The sequence below is a fragment of the Lissotriton vulgaris genome, chromosome 4_1 (assembly GCF_964263255.1).
Source record: "Lissotriton vulgaris chromosome 4_1, aLisVul1.2, whole genome shotgun sequence".
In the NCBI taxonomy this organism is placed as follows: Eukaryota; Metazoa; Chordata; class Amphibia; order Caudata; family Salamandridae; genus Lissotriton; species Lissotriton vulgaris.
In genome coordinates, this window is record NC_141691.1 from 882,039,581 (window position 1) to 882,054,072 (window position 14,492).

At 44.6% G+C, this 14,492-nt stretch overlaps 1 protein-coding gene across 2 annotated transcripts in view; it reads right to left on the minus strand.

The window, feature by feature from the left end:
* CARMIL1 (capping protein regulator and myosin 1 linker 1) overlaps positions 1-14,492 on the minus strand; it is a 994,750-nt gene that overhangs the window by 402,733 nt on the left and 577,525 nt on the right. For both annotated transcript variants that reach the window (XM_086965173.1, XM_086965172.1), the window contains exons 13-15: positions 14,079-14,182; positions 7,315-7,392; positions 6,774-6,850 (exon numbers count right to left, since the gene is read on the minus strand). In XM_086965173.1, coding sequence (XP_086821299.1) covers positions 6,774-6,850; positions 7,315-7,392; positions 14,079-14,182 — 259 coding nt within the window. The remainder of the gene's footprint in view (positions 1-6,773; positions 6,851-7,314; positions 7,393-14,078; positions 14,183-14,492) is intronic.

Consider the following 14,492-nt stretch of genomic DNA (forward strand, 5'->3'; position numbering starts at 1 on the left):
AGGAGCACTTCTATTGGCACGGATTTACTATTTTTTGGTAACGCAGTCCCTATATGGGCCCGAATCAAAAAGATAACATACACTTTTGAGTAATTCATAATTTTGAGTAAGTTTATATTAATTTGGCTATGCACAAAATCATGGTGTAAATATTCTCTTAAAGTGTAGCTTACATGTCCCACCAAATTGAAGGGCCAAAAGGTTATTTGCAAATGCACTTTGTAATAAGTTTTGTAGTACTTAAAAATGTTATTAACAAAAAGCACTTCTAAAGTACTACTGCAAAAAAATGGTAGTACTTTAGAAGTGCAGTTTGTGAATACCATTTTGTAGTATGTTTGTACTGTTATTGTAGCACTACAAAATGCAGTTTGTGAATAGCCCAAAGGCCCTTCATGTAAACCCTAAAGCAGCCATGTACGCCCTAAACGTTACCTAGATTCATATCATAGATGGAGCAACATTATAGTCTTTAAATACATCATAAGAGGTGCTTTTAGAGAACTCATGTATTTTAAAGTGCTCTCATATGTGATACTAACACAAAATCAGGTCCTAAAATAAAATATTTGCTTAGAATCACACAAATTGGACAAGCAGGGAAGCCTTAATACATTTTGAAATTAAGCCACCAGATGAGTATCTCGGTCTTGCTCCAAGGTCACTGTTTTGTCTTTTGTTTTTGGACCAAAATGGAAACCGACTTAGAGGTAGCAGTCCCAACTGAGGACACCCCGATATCTCTGCTTTTATATGTTTGCCCCGCCCTACAGATTGTTCTTGCCTCCACTAAAAAACAGTGAGTGACATTAATAAACAAGCATTTGCAATGCAATAGGTCTCGCATTAGGAAAGTTTGAACTATTGATATTGTAAATGACACATTTTTTTATTTATGTTTTGTTTTTGAAAATAGCTAAATTAATAGCTTTGTCATTTACAATGCTAATAGTTATAACTTTTGCAAATGTGACACCTATAGCATTTGTAATGCAATATGTGTTGTATTTACGTGACTTACATGTATTGATATTACAAATAACAATGACTTTTATTTTTTTTAAATAATTAATACGCAAATAAAAGTTATTGTAATTTATAATGTCAATAGCTTAAACTTTTGTAAATAACTTTTGTGAAGATTATGTTCAGTGTATTTTACTGGGATGAAAATCCAAGAACAGAAGTGAAATATTAACAGCTTTTTGTTACATTTGTAATAAAGCTTGAAACACTGAGAGAACATATGTGAACCAGTTGTTGTTGAATAATTGCACAGATTGATGCTGTGGTGGCGCTGAGTGATGTTGTGATGGTGAACGAGTGATGCTGTGGCGTTCAGTGATGCTGTGGTAACGCATAGTGATGCAGTGGTAGCGTATAGTGATGTTGTGGTGCCCCTGAGTGATGCTGTGGTGGTGCTGAGTGATGCTCTAAGGTATGCTATGTTTTGTTTTGCTATCCTATGTTTTGTTTTGTTATCCTATGCTATGTTTTGCTATCCTATGCTTTGATTTGCTATGCTATGCTATGCTGTGTTTTGTTATGCTAGGTTTTGTTATACTATGCTATGTTTTGTTATGCTATGTTATATTTTGCTATGCTATGCTTTGTTATGCTATGCTATGTTTTGTTATATGCTATGCTTTGTTGTGTTTTATTACGCTATGCTTTGTTTTGCTATGCTATGTTTTGTTATGCTATGCTATGCTTTGTTGTGTTTGGTATGCAATGCTATGTTTTGCTATGCTATTATATGTTTTGTTTTGCTATGCTATGTTTTGTTGTGTTTTGTTAAGCTATGCTATGTTTTGTTGTGTTTTGCTATGTTTTGTTATGCTATGTGTTGTTGTGTTTTGTTATGCTATGTTTTGTTATGGTATGCTATGTTTTGTTATGCTATGCTATGTTTTGTTTTGCTATATTATGCTTTGTTTTGTTATGCTATGCTATGTTTAGTTTTGCTATCCTATGCTTTGTTTTGTTATGCTATGATATGTTTTGTTGTGTTATCCTATGCTATGTTTTGTTGTGTTTTGCTATGCTATGCTTTGTTATGCTATGCTATGTTTTGTTGTGTTTTATTACGTGATGCTTTGTTTTGCTATGCTATGTTTTGTTATGCTATGTTTTGTTATGCTATGCTATGCTTTGTTATGCTATGTCTTGTTATACTATGCTATGTTTTGCTATGCTTTATGTTATGCTATGCTTTGTTTTGTTATGCTATGCTATGTTTTGTTATGATATGCTATGCTATGTTTTGCTTTGCTATGTTTTGTTTTGCTATCCTATGCTTTTTTTGTTATGCTATCCTATGCTTTTTTGTGTTATGCTATGCTATGCTGTGTTTTGTTATGCTATGCTATGTTATGTTATGTTATGCTATGCTGGTGAGGGTGTGTGAGGGTGAGTGAGGGTGAGTGTGGGTGTGTGAGGGTTAGGGTGAGGGTCTGTGAGGGTGAGGGGGGGTGAAGGGGTGAGTGAGGGGGTGTGAGGGTGAGGGGGTATGAGGGTGAGGGAGGGTGAGGTTGTGTGACGGTGAGGGCATGAGGGTGAGGGAGGGTGTGTGAGGGTGAGTGCAGGTGAGGGTGTGTGAGGGTGAGGGGGGTGAGGGGTGTGAGAGTGAGGGGGTGTGAGAGTGAGGGGGTGTGAGTGTGTGTGGGTGTGAGTGTGAGGCGGAGTGAAGGGAAGGGGGTGTGAGGGTGTGGGAGTGTGGGGTGTGAGGGGTGTGATGATGAGGGGGTGTGTGAGGGTGAGGGGGTGTGAGGGTGAGGATGTGTGAGGGTGAGGATGAGAATGAGGGGGTGAGGGGGTGTGAGGGTGAGGGGGGGTGAGGGTGAGGAGGTGTGAGGGGTTGAGGGGTTGTGAGGGTGAGGGGGTGTTTGAGGGTGAGGGGGTGTGTGAGGGTGAGGGGTATGAGTGGGTTTGAGGGTGAGGGGTTGTGGGGGTTGTGAGGGATTGAGGATGTGAGCGGGTGTGAGGGTATTTGTGAGGGTTTGAGGGTGTGTGAGGGTGTATAAGGGTGAGGGGGTGAGGGGGTGTGAGGGTGGGTGAGGGTGGGTGAGGGGGTGTGTGAGGGTGAGGGTGTGTGTTGAGGGTGAGGGGTGGGTGAGGGTGAGAGGATGTGAGGGTGTGTGAAGGCGAGGGGGTGTGAGGGTGAGGGTGAGGGGGAGTGAGGGTGAGGGGGTGTGAGGGTGAGGTGGTGTGAGGGTGAGGGGGTGTGGGGGTGTGAGGGTGAAGGGCCATGTGAGGGGATGTGAAGGTGAGGGGGGTGAGGTGGTGTGAGGGTGAGGGGGTGTGAGGGTGAGGGGGTGAGGGGGTGTGAGGGTAAGGGGGAGTGAGTATGAGGGGGTGTAAGGGTGAGGGGGTGTACGGGTGAGGGGGTTTGAGAGTGAGGGGGTGTGAGGGCGAGGGGCCATGTGAGGGTGAGGAGATGTGAAGGTGAGGGGGTGTGAGGGTGTGTAAGGGTGAGGGAGTGTGAGGGTGAGGGGGTGTGAGGGTGAGGTGGAGTGAGGCTGAGGGGGTGTGAGGGGGTGTGGGGGTGAGTGGATGTGGGGGTAAAGGAATGTGAGGGTGAGGGGATGTGAGGGTGTTTTTTCTGTACTGTCTACATACATGCCCGTGTTTTGCGGACTTGTAGACTTGTTCCCTGGGTGCAAGTGTTTGGGTGGCCGTTCTTTGTCCCATCGACATAAGTACTCCCTGAGGACCTTACAAGGTCAGTGGGTGGTAGCCTTTCAAGCCCTTGTTTCTAGTTAAGTGGGCGGTCAGAGAAGAGGGTGTCTTTGTGCATGGTTATGTTATGTTATGTTATGCAGGGGTTTTGTATAGCGTACGGCTACTCGGAAGAGTGTCCCGACGCTTTGGATTGCACACTAATCTCATAAAACAACAGGGAAAATAAGAAACAAAGATAAAAGAAACCTAATAGGGATCGAAACTAAGAGGAAAAGAGCCAGGTTTTAAGCCCTTTCCGAAAGGCCAACAAATTAGGAATGCTGCGCAGGGACACAGGCAGTTTATTCCATAACTGAGGCGCTAATAGTTCAAAAGAGCGGCCTCCGATGCGGGCTCTCTTCACACGAGGAACCGCCGCAAGATACAGGGCTTCAGACCTGAGCGACCTGGTAGGCAAATAAAAGGCCAGCCTCTTCTGCAGGTATTTTGCTCCGGAGGCGTGCAAGGCTTTGTGCGCCAGAGTAAGAGTTTTAAAAATTATCCGCTTCCGGACAGGGAGCCAGTGCAGAGCCTCAAGAAGACCCGAGGCTCTGGCACGGCGAGGTAGTCCAAAGATGGCCCGTGCTGCCGAATTCTGGACAACCTGTAACCGTTGGAGCAGATACTCTGGCAAGCCGAGATAAAGGACGTTGGAATAGTCAATTCTCGAGCCTATAATCGCCTGCACCGTGATCTTCCTATGTTCCTCCGATAACAGGGGAAGGAACTTACGTAGCATCCGGAGTAGGCCAAAGCAGGTACCAGTGAGACCGATTACCTGTGAACGTAGTGTGAGGCCATTATCGATCTTAATCCCAAGGTTTTTAGCCACCTGGGACGAACTTGCTGGTGGAAACATGTTCTCAGGCCACCACACTTTCCAGTCCGGATCCGAAACACACCCAAAAAAGAGGACCTCGGATTTATCCGAGTTGCACTTGAGGCTGTTGTGATGGAACCATTGAAACACAGCCTCAAGGCAACCCTGGATCCTACCTCCATCGAAGTCCGCACCCCTCTCACAGGTGAAGAGGAGCTGGGTGTCATCGGCATAAGAAACGATCTGGGCCCCGAAAGACTCCGCCAGAGGGGTCATGAAGATGTTAAATAGAGTTGGACTCAGGACAGAGCCCTGAGGAACTCCGACACCCAATGGCGACATCTCGGCGGAGCAAGCAGACGCCCAGACCGTTTGTCGACGGCCTGCCAGGAAAGATCGAAACCACTGGAGCACCGTCCCTCGGAGACCAGCCTCTGAGAGTCTTGCAAGAAGACCCTCATGAGGGACGGTGTCGAAGGCCGCCGACAGATCTAGCATCACCAGCATCGCTCTCCCGCCCGAATCCAGCACCTCCTTAATCGCCTCCGAGACTTCCAGGAGGGCTGTTTCGGTGCTAAGATTGGCGCGGAAACCCGACTGGGTAGGGTGCAGTAGGTCGTGTTTTGTGGGGCGTTAAGAGTGTAAGTCATCCTCGATGTTGCTGGAGCGTTTTGCAGTCGTTTGGTGTTGTGATCAATGTGTGCTGTAAAAAAGACGGGCAGGCGTCTTTTTTGCCCGGCATTGTTTAGTGTTATGTACACTCCTCAAAGGCGGATGCACACAGGCGTTTTTAAAACTTGTGGTACAGTTGTGGTTGATGCGGAAATTCGTTTCTTGTTATTAAAACCTGTTTTGATGGTGATCGCCCAGTTGGAGACTGTGGGTGCCTTTCTGCTGGGCTCTGAGGGCATCGGAAGAGAGCGGCTCCTTCCTATTGTGATTAAGCAAACATATGCCCCTTTTTTGTTGACGTACTTTGGATGGAAGCCCTGGAGCGATGGCACTTGAGGCCGCGTGGGGAGGACGAGGCTCGGGGACGGGTAGGAGGCTGAAGCTTTTCACAATAAAACATGGCCACTAGATGGCAATGAGAATCCACCACATTAAACAAGCATGCAGTCAGGCTGATGCAAAGAAGCCTCACAGAGCAGTGAAAAACAAGCTCTCTGCATTGCGTGGGAGCGGAGCGAAGCGGATTCCTTTGAAGTCTGATGGAGAGGGGGGCGGGGGAAGCGGATCCTTTGAAGTCTGATGCCGAGGCTCACAAGCTGATAACAAATGGTGTGTGATGCGCACGCGCTCGCACACATGCACTGTATCAAATCCGCTGTTTGGGGAGACTTTTCGGAAGCCTACTATATTCTCGCCTACCATCCCTACGGGATGGAATAGACGAGACCTAAAAGAAGGCGGGACGCAAAGGCCCCCGACTCACCATAAATCCTGGAGCATAACTGTTGCAGCACTTCTGTTTGCTGACCACGAGCAGGAAACGGAAGGACTTCCTTCCTGATGGTGTAATACTACTCCAACCAATCCTGGATCTACTCTCATGTTGTGAAAGCAGCTCCAGGATTGGTGGGAACAAGGTCACCCAGCACTCATTTTGAGACTAGGTGCCTGTGCCAGCAATCCCAAGGGATTGCTGGGTCTACAGTGTGCATGTCAGGCTGGCCGGTCAATCGGACATGCGCACTGCAGACCAATGCTGTCATCCTGCATTTGCATGATTCAGGCTCACCCCTAATCTCATGCTATACACAGCACAAGCCAGTGCAGTGCCAAATAAATAAATTGGCATTGACATAACATTTTATTTAATCGTGCTTGGCTGCTGCGATCGCAGCACGTGGGGCTGCGCTCCTCCGCTCCTGAGGAGGAACCGCCCCTGCTACAAAGGTAAGTCACAGTTGCACCTGCCAAGACACTGTCAGTAGGGTAGGAAATGGGCTGTGCATGTCTGTGGAGGCACTACCTGCAACCCAGAACTCGGGAGGGGGCGGTGAAGGCCACAAAGATGGTGGGTTCAGTTTATGGCTCATTTTGGTGCTCCCTAATGGGAGGTGGTCCTCTTGCAGAAAGATACGGAGCAGTGCTTAGTTTAAAAAAAAATTCATAAGCACCACAAAGTCATGTGTATGTCAGGCAATTTTCATTGGTAACTATAGGTAGAGAACGAATCCCTTTAAGCAAGCTCTCTCAATCATTTAAAATTATTTCCATACAACCTTACCTATGGGAAAACACAGTCCTCGAAATATTGAGAACAGCTAGATGCTGAAGACACCCTCGTAGAAGAGCTGTACAGACCTATGGAGAGAAAGGCAACCTGGTATTACTCTCTCACCTTATAGAAAATAAAAGACTTAGGCAAGGCAACGAAGTCTCGTGAAGAAATTTAAAAGAATAAGACAAGATAACTTTACAAAAGATGTGAATAGTCCATGCAATGTTTCTCTTTTTTTTCTTTTACTAGCTCAGATGACTTCTGAGCTAAGCACAACCTCTGCTCGCTGTGGTACATAAGAATCGCATTTAGATTCTCCCACAGTATTTATGCGATCATGTGGCCGGTGAAGGGTGAAAAATCATGGATGAGGAATGTATAAATATTGCAGGCTTCTTCCCCAAAGGCCATTTGTTAATAGAAGGACTATGTTGCATTAAAATGATGCATATTTGGTTACATGCTAATCAGTGTAAATATCTATGTACATGTTTGATGGACTTGTGCAACAGACAGTTAAATGGAAAAGGTAGTCAAGGAACATTACCATGTCCAGCGCACAGTCTGTGTTGGATAAATCCAGATGAACGATGGCATTTGGCTGGGCCAGAAAGGTGTACAGGTACTTAAATTAAAGAAACAAAGAATTAATGTTCAGCAGATAAACTTCTCGTCTCAATGTCAACCCATGAACAAAACTGTTCTGTACTTTCATCTCGAATTACACATTAGAACAATGTGATGGCTGAACTCAGGCAAAACTAGGGACTTGAAATAAACATTTGGGCCTTACGACGAGTGGGCCGGTTTAGTGCCCCTGGGAGGCTGGTAGTGCTAGAGGCACACTGCTCCTACAGATCCTATTAGACCAGTTTTTCTGGTTCTGAGACTACCGAATCTGCAAATGCCAGACTCGGTAATCCCAGGCCTAGGGCTCAAAAGGCTTCAGCGCCTCAACCCAGCCCCCCCTCCTCGTGTTTAGCAGCACGGGCTGAGACAGGTTCCCGGGCACACACACAGCCGTACCCGAGTACTACACAGGCCCTTTGCTTGTTAATGAGGCTTTGTTGTTTTTCACCCCTTCTTAGAGCTCCTGCATTCCCACTCTGCCTATGCAACTTGCAATGAGGGCCTTGGATCCATAACCAAAGTATTTCAAAAGACTCAAAATTTGACATGTAGATCTGAGCAAATGCTATTAAAAGACAAAGTAGCTTCCAGTACCATTTTTTTCCTGTGCTGTCCATCTGTGAGTCCTGCCCTCCAATATGGTGCCATCCCAGTCCTGGACTCTTGGAAGTGGGCCTGTATGTTCTCTGTCAGGCCATCTGTGGAGTCAGCAGAACCAATGCATCTCATCAGCGGCACATCCCCAGCAGAAATGGCGAATCGTCTCTGCTACTCCAGGCATCGCCCCCAGATCCGGCACATCGCCTCTGCTGAGTGGACTTCCCCGACGCATGGACTTAGCATCGCCTACAGCAGCCCATCAGAATCACCACTGCACGATGCATCACCATGCATCAACAGCGACTTACACTTTGCAACTCCCCAGAATCGTCACCGTGCAACGAATCTCCACGGCCAAACCTCGCCTCCTATCTGCTGCGCGACGCATCCTCAAAACAGGACTTCGCATTTATTCAATACCAGGATAAATGTATTAAGTGGGATACTGTAGCGGGTTCCCGTTCCATCACATTAGGCCTGAACTTGTGACTTAAACCGAGTCTGGCGAAAACAGATAACCACAGTTGGCACTTTGTTACGTTATAAATTTATACAGCGCACAAATACCAAACGGTGTCTTGGCGCTAGCAGTCAAGAAGCGAGCTGAAGCACTATTCAACGAACAACCAGGTCTTAATGGCTTTCCTGACCAATGTCAAGGAGGGAAGATTTCTGACGGCAGGAGGGAGGGTGTTCCAGAGCTTCATAGCTCCCACCACAAAGCTTCTGCCTCTCCAGTTTGATTTAAAATATCTCTGAGAAATTTTGCCCCTTGTGAACGAAGGCATCTGTTTGGAGAGTACAAATACATTGACCGCTTCAAGAACTGGGGACTGGTACAGTGTAATTCCTTATATGAAATGCACAGGGTTTTGAACTTGATACAGCTTTTGATCGGTAGACAGTGCAGACTCTGAATGTGCTTTCTCACCGACTGAAATTTGGGCATCCCTAGGAGGAGCCTTGCAGCTGCATTTTTGATCATCTGAAGTCTGCGTAGGTGCTTCATGGATATACCGAGATATAACCCATTGCAATAATTCAGTTTGGAAAGGACTAAGGATGTAACAAAAATGTTCCTGCTTTCTGTTGGAATCAGTGGCAGGATTTTCATAATTGCTTTACGTAAGAAAAAGCTAGAAGATGAAACTGCCTTGACTTGAGCTTCAAAGTCCAGTCTCTCATCTATCACCAGACCCAGATTTTTGGCTTTAGTGACTTGGATCGGTGCAGTTCCCAAGTCATCTGGCCACCAGATCTGAGACCGGGAGGGGGAATAATTACCAAAAAATATTACCTCGGTCTTCCCTGAATTCAACTTAAGTCAGTGCAATCTCATCCATAAGCTGACGACAGTCATGCAGTCCCTAAATCTTTTTACTGGCGGTTGGGTATTTTTACAGATGGATATGACGATTTGGGTGTCATCAGCGTAGGATGCTAGTGCCATCCCAAAAGATCTATTAATGTGACCAGTTCGGATACGTATATATTGAAGAGCATAGGACTCAAGGAGGAGCCCTGTCGAACTCCACATGGGAGAATGAAGGACGGGAAAGTGTAAATACCCAGGGCAACAGATTGAATCCTATTGGCTAGAAAAGAGGAGACCAATGCCAGAGCCTTCGCTGATATGCCAAGAGAATTCAATTGGTTAAGCAGCGTCTTATGGTCTACCGTGTCAAAGGCCACCGAGAGGTCAAGCAGGACAACAGCCGCAGCGCCCCGCAGCTTTGAGCTTTTTTGCACTATTTTCACTGAAATCTTTAAACTTACTTATCTGTGGGTTCTACTGATTGGCTTTTTGTCATTTGGGACTTGATTTATTTATTAAAATTCACTGTTTTTCTAAATTTGTGTGGGATTTTTCTTGTGTTGTGCTTTCACTCTATTACCGTTTGAAGTGCAGCATAAATACTTTACAGAAGTTAAGACTGACTGCTCTGTGCCAAGCTACCAGAGGGTTGAGCACAGGTTAATATGAGATTTGATTGTGAATTCACCCTGACTAGGATTCCGGTTGCCACTTGAGTACGCTTTCAGCCCCCTCAATAAGTAACCCAATTTCTCACAATGAGGCTGTGTAAAGAATACCATGTAATAAATAGTGCAGCTAATCTGTGAAGTGTGCATCAATTAAGTTCATGTTTATGCAGGCAAAACCAGTGACCGATTAAGCAAAGGACTGTATGTATTCTTGTCCATCCTCTCACAGCGGCCTTGTCGGACATAAGGAAACTTAACCGAATTCGATGGAGAGGCTTCACAAGAAATAATACTCAACTTGGATGAGAAAAATTGTCTTGAATGGGGAAAGGGAGAGCCTTTAACTTTTGGTTACCAGGTCAGAAGGTTCGAAGGGCGCATATGAAGCAACACGAGAAACTAAGTATTAACAAAGTCAACAGCATTTCCTGCCAGACTTTTGGACTTGTCAACAATCATTTTTTTGTCATGGTTTCCGCAAAGCTTTATTATTGGTGAAGAGGCTGAGCCCTTATCAGTCAACAAAAATATTGGTTAAAAGCAAAAAAAAATTGGGGGTCTCAAAAGCACACTTTGCTATAGTAGACCCTGGCACTAAGGGGGACTGCGTTTTGTGGATGTGCTTGTTGTGAAAATGAAGAATGTTGCTACTCACTATGAAGTTAGCCAGTACCTTAGATGGGCTGACCCACTAACCTATACTGTATGCTTTGGTGAGTGGAAGAAAAATATGGATGACAATCAGAGACCAATGGATGAAGAAGGGTAGCTGAAAGCATATCATTTTAATAAGCTCAAATGGTCTTTGCTAGTCAGACCTAAAGACAATGGAGGAAATTAATAGTGCAAGGGTTACAGTGGAAGGATGGCAAAAGCTGAAATCTGATCAACAAGGGACTTTTAATTGATGTGTCCTTCACCTCGAACACATATACGTAGCAAGAACTTCCAGACTCCCTACAAGGCAGTGGTTAATTTCAGCCGGAGCTGAAGGTGGGGTCCACCAACACTTGTTTGGGGTCCCACACTTATTTTCTTCAACAGGCTTTGACCAAGAGCAAGTGAGAGAAAAGCACACAAGGGTAAGGGGAGAAGAGGCAGACGGAAAACACTGTAATAAATGGAGAAAGCAGAGATGACAAAGAAACAAAGAGTGAGATAAAGAAGCATGGACTGTCTGGCGGTAATAAAAGAAATAGACGAAAAACTATGCTGTCTTGGTATATGCCTCCCCAAGATTCAATAGCGCCAGCAGCGGACTTCTGAGCAAAAGTTTGGGCACAGCACTTATTTTTTCACAAATCAAGAAGGAAAAGGTTGCATGTCTATTGAGAAAAGCGTTGGCACATAAAATGGAGCCACAAATATTCTCAACTGATAAGATTTTAGTTGTGTCAATAAATGAGTATAAGTAAATATTAATGTGACATAGCAACATCTATTTTCTGTGCCCTCTTCTAAGTTGCCTTATCATCTAGTAAGTATACATGATGTCAGTAAAGGGGAACATCCAAAGGCACAGTGTGTGTGATGGCAGACGTTTTATATAAAGATGATTTGTCCCTCATTGTTTATACCTGTGGCACTCACACTTGTAACTCAGTATGTAAAGGGCCCAGAGATCTGAAAAGCCTTCGTTTAATGAGTAAAGAAAGGCTCTAGTGACATACTTGTGAAATATTATAGTTAGATTTGAATTACCACAGTCATTTCTTGTGTACAACCTAATCGTTTTCTATTACCATGCTGTGTTTGAAATTAAGTACAGTGGTGCTGTTTAGAAAAGTCGGTCCTGTCCATTAAAAGCAAAGAAGCCCTGTTGAAAAATGCCATTACGCTCCATGACAAAGATTAGTGGCATCATCTTGGGCTGTGAAGAGTGACATCTCTGGTCTGCTGTGACATCCCCTTCACCTGCACTGCTTGGGGAAAGATGTTCTTCCAAGGTAGTTCTTCCTTGGGTGTTCCCCAGGGTTCTATTATCTCTCCTTCTCCATTTAACCTCTTCATGGAACCCCTCACCCTCATTTTAAAGCAAGCAGGAATCAACTATCACCTCTATGGGACGATACCCAGCTTTACTGTAAAATCAAATCCCATGCAGACATTCTGCCCCTCAATGATGCCCTGATTAAGATCCAACAATGGTTCCATCACAATCACCTTCAAGTCATTCTCTTCGCTCCTAAAAACAACCAGCTCCCCATTCACATTGGATCTCTGACCTTAAAGCTATCAACTGCTCTTTGTCCACCACTAGCTCAGTTAAAGCACTCGGAATAAAGCATTGACCAACACACCAGCCTTACTCCCCACATAAAAAACGCAGCCAAAGGAGCTCTCTTCTCCCTACATCACCTCAAGAAAATTAAACCCTATATTCCTGTTGATGACTTTAAATCTGTTGTTCAATCACTAGTACTTTCCAGATTAGACTACGGTAACGCCATGCTCTCTGGAACACCGAAAATCCACCTAGCCTCAATCAAATCAGTCCTTAACCTCGCAGCCAGGCTTTTTCAGAATGTAACAGGTTTGATCACATCTCCACCATCCTCAAAGATCTCAAATGGCTTCCCATCCAAGGCAGATCCACCTACAAGAATGCGTCCATTACGCATAAAGCCTTGCATCTTCATACCCCACTGTATGTCTCACAAAAACTTCACAAATCGGGTTGATCTAGAGAAATGAGGGGCACAAATGCTCTCATACGGGTACCTTCCTAGGTAAACAAGAAATCTACCCAGTGACGCTCTTTCCCTGGAAATGCACCTACTATCTGAAGCTCACTCCCCAAAGATCTGCGTTGCAACCCCTCCTACTTCAGCTTCAAAAAAGATTTCAAGCGGCACCTTCTCAACAAATACTGGGGACCTTAATCCTGCCACCTAACAGGGTCTCACAACCTGCCCATGATGATGCTATGTTTCTCACCACATTATACCCAACATACTACTCCCCTCCTCTCATTCTCACATACACTTCCACCCTCCTTCTACCAGTTTTCATATAATCACTGCCTACTCCTACATGCTATGTCCTCTCCTATCACCCTCCTCGGTTCCCCCTACCTCCATATTTTCCCCCACCATCCCTGGTCACCCATGCTTGCACACCTATCCAATCCTGGTTATGGACTAAATGTACTTCTTATTTTCTTGTCCATGTATTTATTGTTCTTTGCATTTCGTTCATATTTTCTTATGCTTTTCCTTTTTGTACAAATGTGATATTGCAATTTGTTTCCACTTCCAACCCCTGTAAACTGCTCTGATACCTTTGGGTCTAGCCAGCGCTATATAAAACCATTGAAATAAAATAAAGTAGTGCCTCTGATATCCTAACTGTGGAGAACGACATTCACGACTCAGTCTGGGGGCCCATCTATAACATAGGATTCTATATGGTCTGATACAAATTTGAGGCAGCTGTTCCTAATATGTGAAGTACAGGAGAGTGTTATATCAGTAGGATTATTGGTTGTACATTCGGGTGTGTTCTGACGTTAAAACGCACCTGTAAAAAGAAAATTACTTCACTACTATTTTGTAAGACCTTATTACAAGGGAGTACTGATGCCACAGCATTTGCCTGTCTGCACTTTTGAGCAGTCATTTTGTTTAAATCTCACTGCCAAGTTTTATCTGCTTGTTTTTTCTATATAATGTCTATTGAGCAGCACTCTATGCAATATGAGGTGCAGGGGTTTTTTCTTATCTCAGGCCATGAAGGCAAATCATCAACAACCAGTCCCTCCCCACTCCATAACTCCAGCCCACAGTATAACTGAACCACTCCACTTTACCAACTTCCCAACTTAATAAGCAAGGTGACTATGTGGAGACCTCATGTCAAGTGTCCCAAGGTCTTGGGCAGATTATGCATTTTGTCTCAGAGTTCAAATTAAGTGAAGTCATTTAGACAGTATTTAAAATTGACACCACCAATCCAAAAGCATTTTAGGCAATTTTCTTCACACAAACAACTTCATGAATACAGTTATGTTTTCAAGTACAACAGGCAAGCTCCACATGGTTACAATACTAAGTTAAACAGATAAGCTCAGGCACATTAAAATCACAGTAAACCTACTGCAAGTTCATCGCCCCGAAAAATATTCCCTGAGAGATCAAGGTGGGTGAGGGTGTTGGCGATCAGCGGGTTGGCACTCAGTGATTGGGCTAAGCTATTCACTCCTGCAAAAAAAGAAGAAAATACTCATTGATCTCAATTATTACAATATGTCTTCAACTTCATGCAGTGTGCACAGACATTTTGCTCCTTGTCCAGGGTAAGTCATGTAGCTGCAGCTAGGCCTTTCTCCCTATTCTACCATAGCATTTTGTGAGGCAAAATTTATCACTAAAAGTCAAAGAGAGCAACTTAAACATATTGTACACTAGGGGCATCTGTTAAAAGGCGGTGCTTGGTATTTTGAGCACGCTAAGGCATTTCACACTAAGCATCAGTGGACTTAAGCCATCAATTCATCATCCTTGCTGTGAA